Source organism: Puma concolor, chromosome C2 (genome assembly GCF_028749965.1).
Source record: "Puma concolor isolate L17-30 chromosome C2, mPumCon1.1.hap2, whole genome shotgun sequence".
NCBI lineage: Eukaryota > Metazoa > Chordata > Mammalia > Carnivora > Felidae > Puma > Puma concolor.
Window position 1 is genome coordinate 88,547,026 of NC_141675.1, and position 18,213 is coordinate 88,565,238.

At 41.2% G+C, this 18,213-nt stretch overlaps 3 protein-coding genes across 13 annotated transcripts in view; 2 read left to right on the plus strand and 1 right to left on the minus strand.

The window, feature by feature from the left end:
* Positions 1–3,811, minus strand: part of DRC9 (dynein regulatory complex subunit 9) — a 55,085-nt gene extending 51,274 nt beyond the window's left edge. Inside the window, exon 1 of one of the 3 annotated variants that reach the window (XM_086675156.1) lies at positions 3,767–3,811. The gene's annotated coding sequence lies outside the window, so the exon portion shown is untranslated. Of the gene's footprint in view, positions 1–3,487; positions 3,679–3,766 lie in introns of those variants that run through there. The other 2 variants (XM_086675157.1, XM_025913784.2) reach the window with 2 other exon arrangements.
* A 142-nt stretch (positions 3,812–3,953) lies between these two features.
* On the plus strand, positions 3,954–8,510 carry RPL35A (ribosomal protein L35a). Of its 3 annotated transcripts, none has more exons than XM_025914018.2 (5): positions 3,954–3,974; positions 4,717–4,761; positions 4,963–5,115; positions 6,405–6,549; positions 8,444–8,510. In XM_025914018.2, exons 2-5 carry the CDS (start codon positions 4,751–4,753, stop codon positions 8,465–8,467), a joined length of 333 nt encoding a protein of 110 aa, XP_025769803.1. In that variant the 5' UTR covers positions 3,954–3,974; positions 4,717–4,750; the 3' UTR covers positions 8,468–8,510. The 3 variants fall into 3 exon arrangements, with proteins under 3 accessions (XP_025769803.1, XP_086531291.1, XP_086531290.1); XM_086675165.1 differs by lacking the exon at positions 3,954–3,974 and adding an exon at positions 4,026–4,136; XM_086675164.1 differs by lacking the exon at positions 3,954–3,974 and adding an exon at positions 4,436–4,544.
* A 135-nt stretch (positions 8,511–8,645) lies between these two features.
* LMLN (leishmanolysin like peptidase) overlaps positions 8,646–18,213 on the plus strand; it is a 149,292-nt gene continuing 139,724 nt past the window's right edge. For 4 of the 7 annotated variants that reach the window (XR_015240236.1, XR_015240237.1, XM_086675161.1 and 1 more), the window contains exon 1: positions 8,646–12,037. Coding sequence is in view for 3 of the 7 variants with exons in the window: in XM_086675161.1 (XP_086531287.1) it covers positions 11,819–12,037 (219 nt within the window). In the remaining 4 variants the exon portion in view is untranslated. Of the gene's footprint in view, positions 12,038–15,919; positions 16,776–18,213 lie in introns of those variants that run through there. The other 3 variants (XR_015240239.1, XM_025913350.2, XR_015240238.1) reach the window with 2 other exon arrangements.

The window sequence follows — 18,213 nt, forward strand, 5'->3', positions numbered from 1 at the left end:
TGAACTGGATGCTGCAACAGCTGCCCTCTTGGGTTTAGGTGTTGTTCCTTCACGGAATCCATGCCTGAATCTGCAGTACACAATTTTTAGGTGAGATCAAGTGTTTTTATCTTCCTAGCTCCCTCCCTGATGGATCACCATTGGCTGGCTGTTTCTCTATCAGAGACCATGGCACCTGTCAGGCAATCATCTCCCTGCCCTCTCTTGGGGGCTTAGGTAACTATTTCTGCCCCATGTCCCTGGGCACTGCATCATCCCTTATAGTTTCACTTCTGCCAAAATTTTGGCAAGCAGACCTTTTATTAAATTCTGAACTCTATCACTGTTTCCATCCAGGGCAATACTGACTGATGCTATGACCTATATACATAGATTTTTTAATATATTACATATATACACACATAAATATGTAAAATATATATATGTGTGCAAATATGAAACAAGTTTCATAAAACAATTTCATAAAAACAAACCCTTAACATGTGTTATACATTCTGATACTTTTGATTCTGTCATATTTTGCCTAAAAAGTATTTTATTTATTTACTTATTTTTAAGTAATCTATATACCCAAGATGAGGCTTGAACTCACAACCTTGAGATGGGCAAAAGACATGAAGAGACACTTCTCCAAAGAAGACATCCAGATGGCCAACTGACACATGAAAAAATGCTCAACATCACTCATCATCAGGGAAACACAAATCAAAACCACAATGAGATACCACCTCACACCTGTCAGAATGGCTAACATTAACAACTCAGGCAACAACAGATGTTGGCAAGGACGTGGAAAAAAAGGATCTCTTTTTCATTGTTGGTGGGAATGCAAGTTGGTGCAGCCACTCTGGAAAACAGTATGGAGGTTCCTCAAAAAACTAAAAATAGAACTACCCTACCACCCAGTAATTGCACTACTAGGCATTTATCTACAGGATACAGGTGTGCTGTTTAGAAGGGACACATGCACCCCCATTTTATAGCAGCACTATCAACAATAGCCAAAGTATGGAAAGAGCCCAAATGTCCATTGATGGATGAATGGATAAAGAAGATGTGGTATATATATACAATGGAGTATTACTCAGCCATCAAAAAGAATGAAATCTTGCCATTTGCAACTACGTGGATGGAACTGGAGGGTATTATGCTAAGTGAAATTAGTCAGAGAAAGACAAAAGTCATATGACTTCACTCATATGAGGACTTTAAGATACAAAACAGATGAACATAAGGGAAGGGAAACAAAAATAATATAAAAACAGGAAGGGGGACAAAACAGAAGAGACTCATAAATACAGAGAACAAACAGAGGGTTACAGAAGGAGGTGTGGGAGGGGGGATGGGCTAAATAGGTACGGGGCACTAAGGAATCTACTGAAATCACTGTTGCACTATATGCTAACTAATTTGGATGTAAATTAAAAAAATAAAATAAAATAAAATAAAACAAAAAAGAGTTACAATGTCTAGGGATGCCTGGGTGGTTCAGTCAGTTAAGCGTCTGACTTTGGCTCAGGTCATGATCTCACAAGTTCATGAGTTCAAGCCCTGCATCAAGCTCTGTGCTGACAGCTCAGAGCCTGGAGCCTGTTTTGGATTCTGTGTCTCTCTCTCTGCTCCTCCCCCGCTCATGAAGTGTGCGTGCGCTCTCTCTCTCTCTCTCTCTCTCTCAAAAACAAAATAAACATTTTAAAAGTCACGTGTTTTACTGACTGAGCCAACCAGGCACCCCTGCCTAAAAAGTATTATAATCACAATCTACTACTCGGCCATCACATGCAGTTTGAAAAATGCCTTCTGCACGTGACACTTTCCCTGACTCATCAGCCTGGATCAGGATTCCCTTGTTTAAGTGCTCACTGCACTCTTATTTTCCTGCAGAGCTCTCTTCACATTTTGTAATGTTGTCATTTCCCCCCACTGGACTGTTAAGTGTCCTGAAAGCAGGAACCAGGGCAAGGACACTCACTATTAGCCTAATAAGTATTTGCAGAGTGAATGAATGAACAAAGAAATGAAACTCACATTTAATGTGTTATTCCTCCCAGGACTATTTTCCTTTAGATTTCTAGTATGTTAATAGCCGGATTTTAGCAGATTTCTGGGACAGAGAAAACTGGATGGAGGAAGTGAATTATAAGGTACCTACACCCTATCTTGATGTATTTAAGTGAGAATCTGATTTAAAAAATTTTTTTTCAACGTTTTTATTTATTTTTGGGACAGAGAGAGACAGAGCATGAACGGGGGAGGGGCAGAGAGAGAGGGAGACACAGAATCGGAAACAGGCTCCAGGCTCTGAGCCATCAGCCCAGAGCCTGACGCGGGGCTCGAACTCATGGACCGCGAGATCGTGACCTGGCTGAAGTCGGACACTTAACCGACTGCGCCACCCAGGCGCCCCGAGAATCTGATTTTAAACATGATTTACAGATATCTATTTTATAAAACTTTGGAGTCATCCTTTACTGTTCTCATTTCTTACCCATCAGCAAATCCTGTCAGTGTTACATTTAAAACATATTCAGAATTCCAGTACTTATGACCCCTGTCTACATGCCATAATATATCAGAATCATTACAATCCTAGTTGTTCTCCCTGCTGGTGCCCTTGCTCCCTTCAGTCTCAACAGAGTGACCCTGTTAAAATGTAAGTAAGGGGCGCCTGGGTGGCTCAGTCGGTTAAGCGGCCGACTTCGGCTCAGGTCATGATCTCACTGTCCGCGAGTTCGAGCCCCGCGTCGGGCTCTGTGCTGACAGCTCAGAGCCTGGAGCCCGTTTCAGATTCTGTGTCTCCCTCTCTCTCTGCCCCTCCCCTGTTCATGCTCCGTCTCTCTCTGTCTCAAACATAAATAAACGTTAAAAAAAAAATTAAAAAAAAATGTAAGTCAAATTGAGTCACTCATTATAGAGCCCTCAATGGTTTCTCTTCTCAGAGTAAAAGCCTTCTTTACAGTGGCCTCCCTGCTTAATTTTTTTCTCCATAGAGAAAATTTTTCTCACATTGCCTTCTAATGTGCCATATATTTTACTTGCTTATTGTCTTGCTCTCTCTACTAGGATGTAAGGTCTATGAGGGCAGAGACTTCTGTAGTTTTGTTTACTGCAGTGTCCTCCGAGGCAAGAACAAAGCTTGGTGAAAAGTAGCCATTCAATAAACTACTGAATAAACGAATGCATCCATAGGGAAATCCAAGTAAACGCGCAATAATTAGGCAGTGTAAATCTGTGATACCCACTAATCTATCTCATTCTCGTCTGCAGGTATTTACTGAAGACCCAATTCGTGTGGGCACGGTGCTGCGCGCCCCACGAGTTTGGCAGCTGAATGAGTTCTCCCTAAAATGCAATAAGGCCTTTTCAGGGCAGTCCTACTCACTCTGTAGTCAAAACGAAGGATGCAGGTTAAAAACAGGTCATTTCTTCAAACAGATAAAGGAGTAGGAGGAAAGGAGTAAGGGGGAAAAACATAAAGAGTTCCTGCCTTCGTGTTCCTGGCCTTTCTCTTCCACGCTAGGATCCGAGAGGCTGTTTCCCTACTCCTCTGCGGTAAGCGGGAAAGATACCCCCATGTTGGCGTAACAATCTGGGGTACCCGAGGAGGGGAGATATTCTCCAGACCGGCTTCACTTTTTCCACCTAAGGAACCAAGCTATAGTGTTTCCCTGGCAACGCTCAGCTTTGGGGGACCTTTTCTTCTCCTCCTCCAGCTGGCTACCATCTTGCCTTACTCTGTTTCAAAATAATAAATGTTGCAGTTTACAAAGATGAAAAGACGGAGGGAACTGTAAGAGTACTCCTGAATGTGGTTTGTTTCAGTCCGAAAGCAACTGAAGCCTTTTTTTTTTTTTTTTTTTTTTTGGCGGTCGCGGAAGATGCCTAACTGAGGGCGGGGCGGAGAGGTGTTTATCCCATAAGGCCACGCGGTGGGACCTCCCCTCTCTCTTTCCGCCATCTTGGAACCTGTGGAGGTGAGCGAGTTCTGCTGCCGAACTTTGGGGGCAAATAAGCGGGGGTGAGCTCAACGGTATGCCTCGGCAAGGCACTGGTGCCGCTCGGAGACTCTGCCAGCTAGTGATTTCTGTGGATTCCAGCAACAGAGAGGACAGGATTGAGGAGATGCAGGGCTGATGGTATTGGTCCCCGGGCGCCCGGAGAACGCGCCTTCCCGTAATCTGTGTTGCTTCCTGGGCCTCAGCGGAGTAATAGATGCATTTTGTCCATATGCGGTCCCCCGTTTGAGGCAGTGGCTCCTTTAGTATGCGTTCTTTTTCTGTGTTCCCACTCCAAACCTGGTGTTGTCTACAGTCTCCCTTTCTTCCTCAGCTTTTCTTTCCCATGCGAGGCTTTAATCTTATTTTCTGTGTGCTTCTCTGCTTTCTCGAGCTTCATTATTTTTTTTTCCTACTGATCGTGGCATGAATTTTTTTAGGGCTTCCTTTTGGAGTTTCCGGGATCTATTTCTTTCACTGTACAGTCTTGGCATTTTCGTTTTAGTCCTCATTTTGGAGTTTGCTCCGTTATCAGGCATTCTCAGGCTGGTAAGTCTTGCCCGACTGTGCTCCTAGTAGAGTTCATGGTATCATTACGTTACCCCATACTCTTCACGTGATAAGCTGTGCAAAAAGGAATTTGACCGGTTTAAGAAAGGAGAGGGGACTGAGTGGAAAACGTGCGTTGCAAGATTTTAAATTGTTTTTTTGTTTGTTTAAGGCCTGCTGGGAACAGGACTCCTGAAACGACAAATATGTCTGGAAGGTACAAGTTTTAAATTTAATTGCTTTGTATTTGTAGTGTTTTGTCTATTAGGCATGAACATAAACGTGAGCTTAAAACTAACGGGAAAAAAACTAGATGTTTGCTAATAGATTTTAAGTAGGGCTCCTTACAAGTCAGATCTTACAGGTGAAGTGAAATGTGAGACCTTTTAATCACTTATTACTCTCTATTTTGTCTTAGGCTGTGGTCCAAAGCCATTTTTGCTGGCTATAAGCGGGGTCTCCGGAACCAGAGGGAGCACACAGCTCTTCTTAAAATTGAAGGTGTTTATGCTCGAGATGAAACTGAATTCTATCTAGGCAAGAGATGTGCTTATGTGTACAAAGCAAAGAAGTAAGTTTATAGTATTAATACCTTTTAAGTTTTTAGTTAAGGTTTGTCTTGTTTTCCTGTTCGAAGAAGAGTAATAAGAAAATGTTGGTAAAGTAGTTGGTACTGTTTTTTCTACTTTGGATCTTTAAGTATCTTCACTGGAGGTTATAGAAGGATGTTATTGTCCAGGTAGTATTGGATTTAGATATCTTCTACATTTAGAAAAATTACAACTGTTAATTGTTTCAAGGAAGGAACCAGCCTCTTATATTAGGCTCTTTTTAAGGTGTTAGAGAACAGTTTTCCGTGTACCTTAATTACTTTTGTTGATTTCTTGAATTTATGTTATGTACATGCTTATAATGTGTCTAGAGCATTGGTTCTTAAACTTGTTTCACACCAATTGAAGTCTGGGGACATGGCTTTCTTTCATCTTTGCCCTCCCTTTCTTCCTGCAACGAGATTGATCCTTTAAAATTGTAATTCAGATCATCTGTACATTGCTCAGATTCCAACTTTCCGTGTCATTTAGTAACAGCAAAGGTCATGAAGGAGGCATTCAGGACTCCCTAGTTCTACTCTTAACCTAGCTAGGATTCATTCCATTCCTTCGCTTTTCCACAAACCAGGGAACACAGCTTTCTCGGGTTTTAACACAGGCTGTTCTTACAGTTTTTGTTCGGTGTTATTTTCTCAGTAAGGCCTTTCCTGGCTGTTTAAAATTAGCAAAGAGGGGCGCCTGGGTGGCGCAGTCGGTTAAGCGTCCGACTTCAGCCAGGTCACGATCTCGCGGTCCGTGAGTTCGAGCCCCGCGTCAGGCTCTGGGCTGATGGCTCGGAGCCTGGAGCCTGTTTCCGATTCTGTGTCTCCCTCTCTCTCTGCCCCTCCCCCGTTCATGCTCTGTCTCTCTCTGTCCCAAAAATAAAAATAAACGTTGAAAAAAAAAATTTTTTTTTAAAAAAAAATAAAATTAGCAAAGAAATTTACCCCTCTTCAGACACACAAATATATTCACACTAGTTCCCTTTTTGCTTTTTTTTTTTTTTTTGTAAATACTGCAATTATTAACAGGTTGACATATTTTACATGTTATTACTTCGTTATTTGAAAGGGATTTTATAAAAGCGTCTGGCATATAGTAAGTACTCAATTACTTGTTGCATGAATGATGCCCCAGACTTTTTTAGTTTCTCAGGTGACTTAGTGGTTAACTACTTTTGTGAGCCACTGGTCTAGAGGTCATCTTGAATTTGTATTACATTTGACTGGTTGCCTCATTTCTCATGTCTCTTCTCCCCTTTTAAAATTAGCAACACAGTGACTCCTGGTGGCAAACCGAATAAAACTAGAGTAATCTGGGGAAAAGTAACTCGTGCTCATGGAAACAGTGGCATGGTTCGTGCCAAATTCCGAAGCAACCTTCCTGCTAAAGCCATTGGCCACAGAATCCGTGTAGTAAGTACAATTATTAGCAATATGACACATGAGTCCATCTAAGCTTAGGGTTGGGCTCTGACCTCTAAAGACTAATGTGATTTTAAAGTGTTACCAGTGGATTGTGCGCAAAATCAGTAGCTACTGTGTAGATGTAGTAAGAAACATCAGATTTCTTGGCATCAGAAGGAAAATGAAAGCAGAGTGTTCAAATGGATTACATCTAGGTTTCAGATTTTTGCCAAAGCTGTAGGGGGTGGGGATAGTATTTAAATAAACAATTTTCTAGCAAAGATTTATTGGATACAAGTAGTTGTTAGAAGACTACCTTTTCCTGGCATAATTCATAATATTCCCTTCTCTTTATCAGGACAGTCTTGTTAGAATAGGTGTTACTGTTCTTATTTTATAGTAGAAAGTAGACGCTCATATGACAGTCTTGGTAGAATAGGTGTTACTGGGGTGCCTGGGTGGCTCAGTTAAGCGTCTGACTTTAGCTCAGGTCATGACCTCGCTGTTTGAGCCCTCCGTCGGGCTCTGTGCTGACAGCTCAGAGCAGAGCCTGGGGCCTACTTTGGATTCCCTGTCTCCCTCTCTCTCTGCCCCTCTCCTGCTTTTGCTCTGTCGCTCTCTCTCTCAAAAATAAACATAAAAAATTGTATAAAATAGGTGTTAATACTTACAGAAGAAAACCAATGCTTATGTTTCTAGGTCCCAGGCCTTTGGTTCAAGTCTTGGAGTCCAGATGCTGTGGTTTTCTTTCTTTCTTTCTTTCTTTCTTTCTTTCTTTCTTTCTTTCTTTCTTTCTTTCTTTCTTTCTTTCTCTCTCCTTCCTTCCTTCCTTCCTTCCTTCCTTCCTTCCCTCCTTCCTTCCCTTTTCCTTCTTTTCTCCTTCCTTTCCTTCCCTTTCTTTCTTTCTTTCTCTCTCTCTCTCTCTCTCTCTTTCTTTCTTTCTTGTTATTAAGGAAATTCTTATAAGTTATTTATTTTGAGAGAGCACAAGCAGGGAAGAGGCAGAGAAGGGGAAAGACAGAATCCCAAGCAGACTCCCCGCTGAAGCCCCACAGGCTCAAACTCATGAACTGGGATATCATGACCTGAGCCAAGATCAAGAGTCAGATGCTTAATGACTGAGTCACCTGGGCATCCCTCCCTTCCTTTTTTTATTTTGACAGACCTAGAATGTGAGTGGGGGAGAGAGAATCCCAAGCAGGCTCCATGCTATCCATGCAGAGCCCAACATGGCGGTTAAGAGTTTGATGCTTAACCAACTGAGCCATCCAGCCACCCTTGGATGCTGTGATTTTCTAAAGTAGTTCCTCTTTTACTTAGTGTTCATTTTGAGTAGACATGGGAATATTCTTGGGGTCAGAAAGTTACTTTTGAAGCCTGCTGAACCTTGAGATTTCTCTTCAGGAAGTTTTTTAATCTTACTAGAAGCAGCAAAATTGGGGGCACCCGGGTGACTCAGCTGGTCTGTTAAGTGTCCGACTTTGGCTTTGGTCATGATCTCGTGGTTCATGAGTTCAAGCCCCACATTGACCCCTGCATTGGATCAGATTTAACAGTACAGAGCCTCCTTGGGATTCTCATTCCCTCTCTTTCTCTCTCTGCCCCTCCCCCACTTGCACTTTCTCAAAATAAATAAACTTAAAAAAAGAAGCAAAATTGAATGGCTTTTCAGTTCTCCCAGTACAAAGTGTTCATGTAGATCACTATAAAAACTTAGTTCTTAAAAAAACAAAAAAACAAAAAAACTTAGGTTTGTTCCCACTAGAATATAAGTCATTGGATCTGTTTTAGAGATGAGTAATGAGACAATGGGAGATTTATCCATATTGTTGTACTCATAACTTTTATGAATTTATATATTACATGCATCTAATGACACCGTGTTTTCTTTTTTTTTTCCTAGATGCTGTACCCCTCAAGAATTTAAACTAACTGAAAAATAAATAAAGGTGTAGATTTGTTCTCTTGTATTTTTGTTAAATAGCTTAAAATTTTCTTTTTCCTAAATTTGGTTGCTATTTAAATGGTGGCAGTTATCCAGCATTTTCAGAGTACAAGGAAGCTAGGGAGTTCTATGTGATGGCAATTACAGAGATTTAGACAATAGGGTTTTAATGAGGATAGGATATGAGTATCTTCATACAAGGCCTTACATGGTCAGGGAGGGGGGCAGAGTAAGCTTTGATCAGAGGCATTGGGAAGGAGTATCTTGAAGGTGTAAAGTGCTGGAGCATAGGGTATTCCAGGAAGGACAGAAGACACAAATATTAGTACAAATATATACCGTGACACTTTTCCAGGCTTCCACGTTAAAATGGGCCTATAACTCTTGCCCATAACAGTCTATTTCAACTTTTATTACATATAACTAACTGCCTGCCTTGTTAGATTGAGAGCCCATGAAAGAAACTTAAAATTATTTTTGATGGCCTTCTAAATTACCTTATGTATGTAGTTGTTAAGATAGATTGGTTGGGAAACTTGTGACTTAATGGTAGTTGGGAGAACCTGAAGATTATATTGATGGTATTTGGCAGCACAGCAGGGATGAGATATCCTTTGGATCTGTGACTAGATAAAACATTCCAGTATATAACGCTTGACTGGTAAGGTGTAAGTTAATATCAAAATAGCAACACATGCCTTAGGAAGGTTTTTGGGGGGTGGTGGTTATTGCCTCGGCGGTGTAGCTTTCCTTGGTTCCATGTTTCAATGTAGTAAAGTGGAGGATTGAGATATTTGAGCATAAGACAAAAGGAAACTAAACTAGGGCTGCAGGATATTTTAAATCTCTGAATTGTTGAAATAAAAGTTTGAACCAAAGCATCAGTTTGCAGTATGGTGGCTGTAGAAATTTGTTGGAGTAGCAGCTAGCTAGTCCTTTTATTAACCATTGTCTTGACATTCCACTGAAAATATCAACAAGAAACTTGGAGTTGGTCAAATTCAGTCCCTTTTACAGTTTTTAATTGTATTTGGGTTCCCTAAGAAACCTGCCAAAAAACAATTAGTGTGCGAAAAAATGGGTGGTGGTGGGGTCAGAAAAAACCATTGAAGGAGATGATGCAGGAAAGGATTGGGCACTTGGAGCATATGGCAGTTCTAAGAAAGGTGTGCTTATTAGTCCAATGGTGGCCATCCTCAAGCCAAAGTTGCTGTTGAGAAGGAAGATCCCAGGTTTCACAGAAATGACCTTGTGTTTGTACTGCCAGTATCATTTGGCCTTATATGGGAAGTATGGCTTCAAGGCAAGAGGTGGATGGGTCAGATGCAGTCTGGGTCCAATGTTAATCATGTTTTCATCACAATCTAAGCAGTGCATTTCATGGTCACAATTTGGTTATTAGAATCCTAAGGAAATTGACATTGGAAACTCAGGTCAATGGCAGGAAGTCAGACCTCCAGTGAGATTTAGTTGTTGAAAAACAGCAACATAATCTAAAACTACTGAGTTTGTTCTGTCATGTACTTGTTACTCTTGGGGTGGTTGGGTAGAGGAAGAAATGCTTGGGGAGGTATTTTGGGAAAAATTGGCATGATTTTTTGTGAAGGCAGGAGGCATTTGAGGAAACCTTCAACTGGGTTATGTAGTGGAACTGAAAACTATGTGGGCAATAATTGGAAAAGTGTGTAGCAACCTAAGAAATGCCAGATTATGCAAGGTCTTGTGTACTGTACTAAGGATTTAGGAGAATTTAAAGATGAGTCTTAATGGGTAAGGTGTACTAGCTTTGGTTGCTGGGTGGGTAATAGTGCATTTGTAAAGTTGGGGAACCAGATTGGTTTTGTGAAGGGAAATGATGAGTTTGAGGAAGCTATAGGATACTCTGCTATGAAACATGTCCAGGAAGGCAGATGGATACTTGGGTCTGGATTAGGCATCCAGAAGAGAGGAAACCACCTGATGGCTATCACCTAAGTTAAGTGAATATGGTATTCTGGTGGGATAGGTGATAGAGCAATGGAAGTGGATAAACAAGTGGTGGGCAATTGAGCAAAGAAAGAAGGCTGAGAATCCTTAGGATGACCTGAGTAAATGTAATGACAAAACAGTCTTGCATGCAAATTCATCCTCTTTAATAATACAGCACTTGTAAATGAGGGTGCTTTATGTTTTTCTGTTCCCATATTGAGGTTTGGTAGGTGCAGAGTTCTCAAGTCAAAAGTTCCCATTGGAGAAATTACATGTTTCAGAGAAACAAGCTTGAATGGCTAGCATTTTGTTGACTGGATCATTGAAACAGTCTCCCCCCAACGTAACACTGCTGTTAAAACTAGGAACTTGAAGTTTTTTGTGATCTTGTAGTGGAAAGAGCACATGTCCTGAACGTAGTGAATTTGGTTTGGAATCCCAGTTCCACGAGTTTTGGCATGATAGATGTTCGGTAATGAGCCATTACTGGTAGAATGCCCCACCCATGAATGAGTAAATGATCTTTACCAATGAATTGTGCATTCTTACGGCTTTTCTTTCCTACCCCTACAGTTCCTAGCATAGTAATTTACAATATTCAGTTCCTGTTAAATGACTATCCCAGTTCAGTGCTGCCAGTTACTAGTTTTAATTGTTTAATGGACCACAGGAAAATCTCCCAATTTTCAATTTTTTTATAGTTACTTATTGCCTAGTTTAAAGGTAGTTTCCTTAATGGCATGGATTCACATGGTCTCTTGGTTAAATGCAGTTGCAATTTTTGTTTTGTTATGAAGTAGGCTCCACACCCAATGTGGGGCTTGAACTTATGACCCTGAGATCAGGTAGATTCATGCTCTACCCATTGAGCCAGCCAGGTGCCCCTAATTCTTGGTTTTCATAGAAGTTAAGGGATGAGGTTGAATAGTAAAGAACTCACTGATTTTACAAGAAATGACTTAAGAAATGGGCGTAAAATCGGTGCCTGAGGATAAAATAAAAATGAAAATTACATTCCATCCATTTTTTTATATAGAGGGTAACCATTAAAGATTCTGCAGCAGATTATGTTACCTGGCACCTAGCGGATGCCTGCCTTCTCGGTGAATAACAAAGAAAGGGCCTCTTACCAACACTCCCTTACTATCGGCACCCACTAGTCTTCCACAGCCCATCTCACGTGGGCCTCTAAACGGCACTTAATTGGCCGGCTTCGCGCGTTGAGACTCGACGGGCATGATGCAGTTCCTCATCCGCGGTGAACTGGCTGGGTGATGCTAGCCAATCAAAACGCGTCTTTCCGCCGACTATACCATTTGCCCCAGGGTGCGGGACTGGTGCTGGGGCCGAGACGTCACGTACTCCATGGTAACGACGCTCGGCCCAAAGATGGCGGCCGAGTGGGGTGCAGGAGCAGGTTCTCCTGGTTCAGGCCCATGCCCTAGCCAGTGGCGCTGGAGCAGTTCTTTATGGGTCCGAAGCGTTCTGCTCTTGTTGGGCGGCCTCTGGGCAAGCGCCACATCTATTCCTGTCTCCTTGGACAGTTCCCCTCCCTGCCGGCACCACGTCCCCTCTGAGACTGAGGTAGGGCGACGGAGGGGCGGGAGCGGGCGCTGTGAGGGGAAAGTAACACGGGAGGCGAAGATGTAGCGGGCAGTTGTTGGAACAAGATGTATTGGAGGAGAAAGCGAAATAAATTGTGCCAGAGACTGAACTGTTAGAGGGCTGGACCTGCTATTGTTGCCAGGTGGACCTTGGGCCCTGAGGCCTTGACTTAGCCCCTCCAAAAGATGTCGCTGGAGGCTCTTGGTCGGCCAGGAGAAAAAAGTCTAGGACTGACACAACATAGTAGATGAGCAGTACAAACAGGAAAGTTTATTAAAGTGAAACTACACTCTCGAGATGGGAGAGTGGGTGCGCTCAAGGAATAGCTGAGCCCGCTGGTTTTGTATTTCTATCTTTTATTGACAGTTTTTAACAAAGGGATGAAATATTCATTATTTGAAGTGAAGGTTTCTTGTAATCAGGGAGGTCTCCTTCAGGAATGTGGGTTCTGCCCTTTTTCTTGCCTTATTTGCCTAAGGAAGTCTGGCGGGGATTTCCGAGACGGGATTCCTTCAAAACCGCAATGCTAATGATATAACAACTGTATAATGAGCTTAGGTCACTCAAGCTGTCAAAATGGCGGTCACTTGTGGTTTTGTTTTAGAGTACTGCCAGGACAGGCCTCTTACTTCGTCATAGGTGGGCATAAGTTCCTCTTTGCTGGCCTCCAGGCATCCTGTTAGAGCCTAATTGCCTGCTCTAACACTATTAACTCCCTTCCTGCACCAAGTGGCCGAGTTGGGCGCCAGGAACGTGATCGCTTTCCTGTGTGGAGAGTTGTATATAGGTAGTTCTAGAGCAATGGTTTTCAGCCTGAGCATGCATCAGAATCACCTGAAGGATTTGTTAAAACACAGATTGCTGCCCCACCCCCACTTTCTGACTCATTAGGTCTGGGATGGTACCCAGAATTTGCAGTTCAAGTTCCCAGATGGTTGATGATGATACTTGTCCAAAGACCACACTTTGGGAACTACTGGTCTAAAGGTTTGGGAAGAAGTTGATAGAGTTAAAGGCATTTGGGGAGATTTGGGGAGTTCTCTGAAGACAAAATTCAGGTTTATTTTCAAATTCCTTCACCACATTGCTTTCTTTATCCTGTTCTCCCACCCTGGAAGGGCCTGCCTCCTTCACACTCCATTTTTCTCCCTCTCTACATTCTTTTAGTCCTAGTTTAACTTCCCTAACTTGAAGGCAGTCAGCTGAAACCACTCAGCGGAATTCACTTTCCATTTCATAGTACATCTTATCGGTACTCTCTTCTGGCGCTTAACCAAGTACTGCATTGTGGGGAAGGTTTATTTCTCAGGCATTTCTTTGTAATCTTGTCTTTGTAGTTAAATTGTAAGGTTCCTTTGGATAAGGTTTGTGTCCTTGATTTCTCCGTAGTACTGAGACCACAGTAATCAGCATTCTTTGAGGAAAGGAGACACAGTACTTGGGTCCGAGCGGCATGTTGTGATTGATTTTATAATTTGTCTTAATACTTTATCAAGAAAGATTGACCTAGAAATTTTCAGTTCAGCCCAGAAATCTAAGACTACTCATTTTTGTGGTAATTACCAAAAAGCTTTGTGCATACTGTTCATAACCATATGTGCCAAAATATTAAGTTTGGGGCTTGTAGCTGTAGTCCAGCTTTTATCATGACACTGCATTTTGGCTGAATTTTACTTACTTTTTAGTATTCTTAGCAACTTTTAAGTTTATAAATACAGTATTGTTGACTATAATCACTATATTAGATCTCCAGGACTTATATATTTAACTGGTTGCCAGTTTGTACCCTTAAAAAAAATCCCCAATTCCCCCACTTCCGATGAATTCTTGAAAAAAAAAAAATCCTACAATGTCCTGTGCTTCTTTCTTTGAATTTAGATTACAATAAGAGAAAGCCATTCAAAGAACTGCAGAATCTCTCCACTAGAGGGAACCTAGATAGTTTCTTCTAGTGGTTGTTGCTAGTGTACAAAACTACAGTTTATATTTGAACATTTCCGTGGATAGGGAGGTTATCTCCAGAGGGAGTCCCTTGCCTTTTGGAGATCACCAGTATTAAAGTTCTTTTTATAGAGCTGAAAACTCTTCCTGAAACTTCCACCCACTATTCCTATTTATGCCTCTTCACTAAACAAACTCAATAGTGATAGTGCTTCAGATATTAAAAATAAGCTAGAGTATGTAATAGCAAGTCCTCCTGCCCATTGTCTTAGCTTTAACTTAGACATAAAGTGTATTCATTGTACTCATTCTAGTGACTATGCCTCTGTTAAATGCTGTGGGAAATTATGTAACATTTTTTTTTTTTAATTTTTTTTTTCAACGTTTATTTATTTTTGGGACAGAGAGAGACAGAGCATGAACAGGGAGGGGCAGAGAGAGAGGGAGACATAGAATCGGAAACAGGCTCCAGGCTCTGAGCCATCAGCCCAGAGCCCGACGCGGGGCTCGAACTCACGGACCGCGAGATCGTGACCTGGCTGAAGCCGGACGCTTAACCGACTGCGCCATCCAGGCGCCCCTATGTAACATTTTTTGATGGTGGTGGGAAGTACAAAACATTTTGGGGAAAGAAAAGGGGGGGTGGGCACCTGGCTGGCTCAGTCAGTAGAGCGTGTGAGTATTGCTCTCTGGGTTGTGAGTTCAAGCCCCATGTTGGGTGTAGAGCCTATTAAAAAAACATTTTTTTTTGGACACATTTAACTTTTCTTTTTCTTTTTCTTTTAATTTTTGTTTTAATGTTTACTTTTGAGAGAGAGAGAGACAGAGCATGAGCAGGGGAGGGGCAGAGAGAGAAGGAGACACAGAATCCAAAGCAGGCTCCAGGCTCTGAGCTGTCAGCACATAGCCTGATGCTGGGTTCAAACCCATAGACGATGAGATCATGACCTGAGCTAAAGTCAGATGCTTAACCTACTGAGCCACCCAGGCACCCCACATTTAACTTGTTTTCAACTAAAACCTCTAAGTTTTTAAATTATTATTATTATGTAAATTAAAACAAAAAAATGGAATAGTGTAATGAACTCCCATTGACCCATCACCCAGCTTTAACACTTACCATCATTCTCTCATTCTTATTTCCTATACTTCCACCCATTCCTCATCCTCTCACTTGTTATTGTTACTTTTAAAAGTTGTTGGAGTGCCTGGGTGGCTCAGTCAGTTGAGCTTCTGATTTTGGCTCAAGTCATGATCTTGGGGTTCATGGGTTCGAGCCCCATGTTGGGCTCTTTGCTGACAGGTCAGAGCCTGCAGCCTGCTTCAGATTCTGTGTCTCCCTTTCCTTCTGCGCTTCCTCTACTCTCTTTCTCTCTCTCTCTCTCTCTCTCAAAACTAAATAAAAAAAATTTTTTAAGTCTGTTATTGTTTTTTTATTTTAGAGCGGGAGTGTGAGTGGGGAAGAGGGGCAGAGGGAGAGGGAGACAGAGAATCCTAAGCAACTTCCACACTCAGCGCAGAGACCCACATAGGGCTCGTTCCCACGACCCCGGGATCATGACATGTTGGACACTCAACTAAGCCACGCAGGTGCCCCTGTTTTTTTGTTTGTTCATTTTTAAGTAATCTCTATGCCCAATGTGGGGCTCAAACTCACAACCCCAAATCAAGAGTCCCATGCTCTACCTACTGTGCCAGCCAGGTGCCCCAAAAAGAGTTCTGATAAAATTTACATATATTGGAAATGCAATACATGCAATCATGTACATCCACATAAAACTTACAGCCCCACAATATAGAACATTTCCATGTCTCCCGAAAGTTCCCTCCCATCTGGTGCCAGTCAGTCTCTCCCATCCATCCCAGGCAACTATTTTTTTTTTTCATTATTTTTTCACATTAGATTAGTTTTGCCCCTTCTAGAACTTAATATACACAAATGGAATTATATACAATGTATTTCCGATAGCAAATTGTATACAGTAGCATTTGCATTTTTGTGATAGATCCTGCTTGGTCATGATATATTATCCTTTTTGTATACCTCTGAATTCAGTTTGCTAATAGATTGTTAAAGATTTTTGCTGTCAGCACAGAGCCCAACGCGGGGCTCGAACTCACGGACCGTGAGATCATGACCTGAGCGGAAGTAGGCTGCCCAACGGACTGAGCCACCCAGGCGCCCCTATGATTTCTTTTTTTTAGTGAAGTTTTTTTTAGTTTTTGATATCAGAACTATACTGGCCTCACATAATGAGTTGGGAAATGTTCCATCTTCTTGTATTTTCTAAAAGAGTTTGTATAGAGGCACTGGCTGGCTGAGTCAGTGGAGCATGCAACTCTTGGTCTCAGGACTGTGAGTTCGAGCCCCACGTTGGACATGGAGCCTATTGAAAATAGCAATAATAATAATAACAATAATAAATAAAAGAGTTTATATAAAATTGAAATAACTTCTTGCTTAAATGTTCAGTATAATTCATTATGGAGATCACCTGGGTGGGCCTGCCATTTTCTTTGTAGAGAGTTTTTACGATGTTTTTATTGAGATATAATTCATATACCATAAAATTCACCCACTTAAATGACCAATTCAATGATTTTTAATATATTTACAGAATTGTGCAGCTATCAGCAAAATCCAGTTTTAAAACTTTTCAATCACCTTGAAAGCCATTATCCCCATTTGTAGTTAATCCTTGGGGTGCCTGGCTGCCTCAGTTGGTAGAGCATGCAACTCCTGATCGTCAATTTGAGTCCCATGTTGGATGCAGAGGTAACTAAAAAAATTAAACCTTAAAAAAAAAAAAAAAGAGCCCTTAAGAAAAAAAAAAAAGAATATTATAGATTTTTTGTAGATGTGCTTTAGCAGGTTGAGAAAATTATCTTCTATGCTTAGTTTTTATCATGGATGGATGTTAAATTTTATTAAATGTCTTTTTTGTATCAATTAATATAATCATGTAGCTTTTCTTCTTTACTGTATTGATATTGTGAATTACATTGATTTTTTTTTTGATGATAAAAAAAATTGCACTCCTGAGATTAAAACCCCAGTTGGTTATGATGTATTTCCCTTTTTACATTTTGCTGGATTTGCCTTGTTAATATTTGTTGATGATTTTGCATATATATTCATGAAGGATATTGGTCTGTAGTTTTTGTGGTTTTTTTCTGCAATAACTTTGTTGGGTTTGCTATTAGGGTAATGCTGGTCTCATAGAATGAGTTGGGAAATATTCCTTCCCCTTCTATTTTAAGGAAGAGTTTGCATATAATCAGTATTTTTACTTCCTTAAAGTATAGAATTCATTAATGAAGCCATCTCAGCCTGGAATTTTCTTTTTCTTTCTTTCCTTCCTTCCTTCCTTCCTTCCTTCCTTCCTTCCTTCTTTCTTTCTTTCAGGTTTATTTATTTATTTTGAGAGAGAGAGAGTGGGGGAGGGCAGAGAGGGAGAGAGAGAATCCCAAGCAGGTTCTTCTGCACTGTCAGCGCAGAGCCCGACATGGGGTTCGGTCTCATGAACCATGAGATCATGACCTGAGCCAAAATCGAGTCAGACACCTAACTGAGCCGCCCAGGCACCCCTGGAATTTTCTTTATTGAAGAGTTGGAAATTATGAACTTATTTTCTGTAATAGATGATGGTTTATTCAGGTTATTTCTCCTTGATTGTGTTTTTATTAAGTTACATCTTTCAAAGAATTTCATTCCATTGAAATTGTCAAATTTATGGATGTAAGGTTTTTAAAAATATTTTCTTTTGATATTTTAAATGTCTGTAAAAGATTTGGGTATGAATTCCAGTGTGTGGGGGTTTTTCCACGCACTACGAAGCAAGACTGGCCCCCCAACCCACCATTTCAGACACCAATCATAAGTCCAGGTTGTCACCTGAGCTTCTGACCAAATAACTATAGTTCGGAGCTTCCAACAACCCTCTCCTTGGGGTTGATTAATTTGCTAGAGCAGCTCACAAAACTCAGAGAAAAAATTTACTACTAGATTACTAGTTTATTATAAAAAGTGTAACTCAAGAACAACTAGATGGAAGAGATGCTTAGGGTAAGGTATGGAGAAAGGGCGAGTACTTTCTACACTATCAGAGCATTCCACTCTCCAGGAATCTCTACATGGTGTAAAAATTAATAAAAGTAAACCTCATTTAGAGGGAGCCATCATGTCCTACCACTCATTGTCAATTGCAGACCCA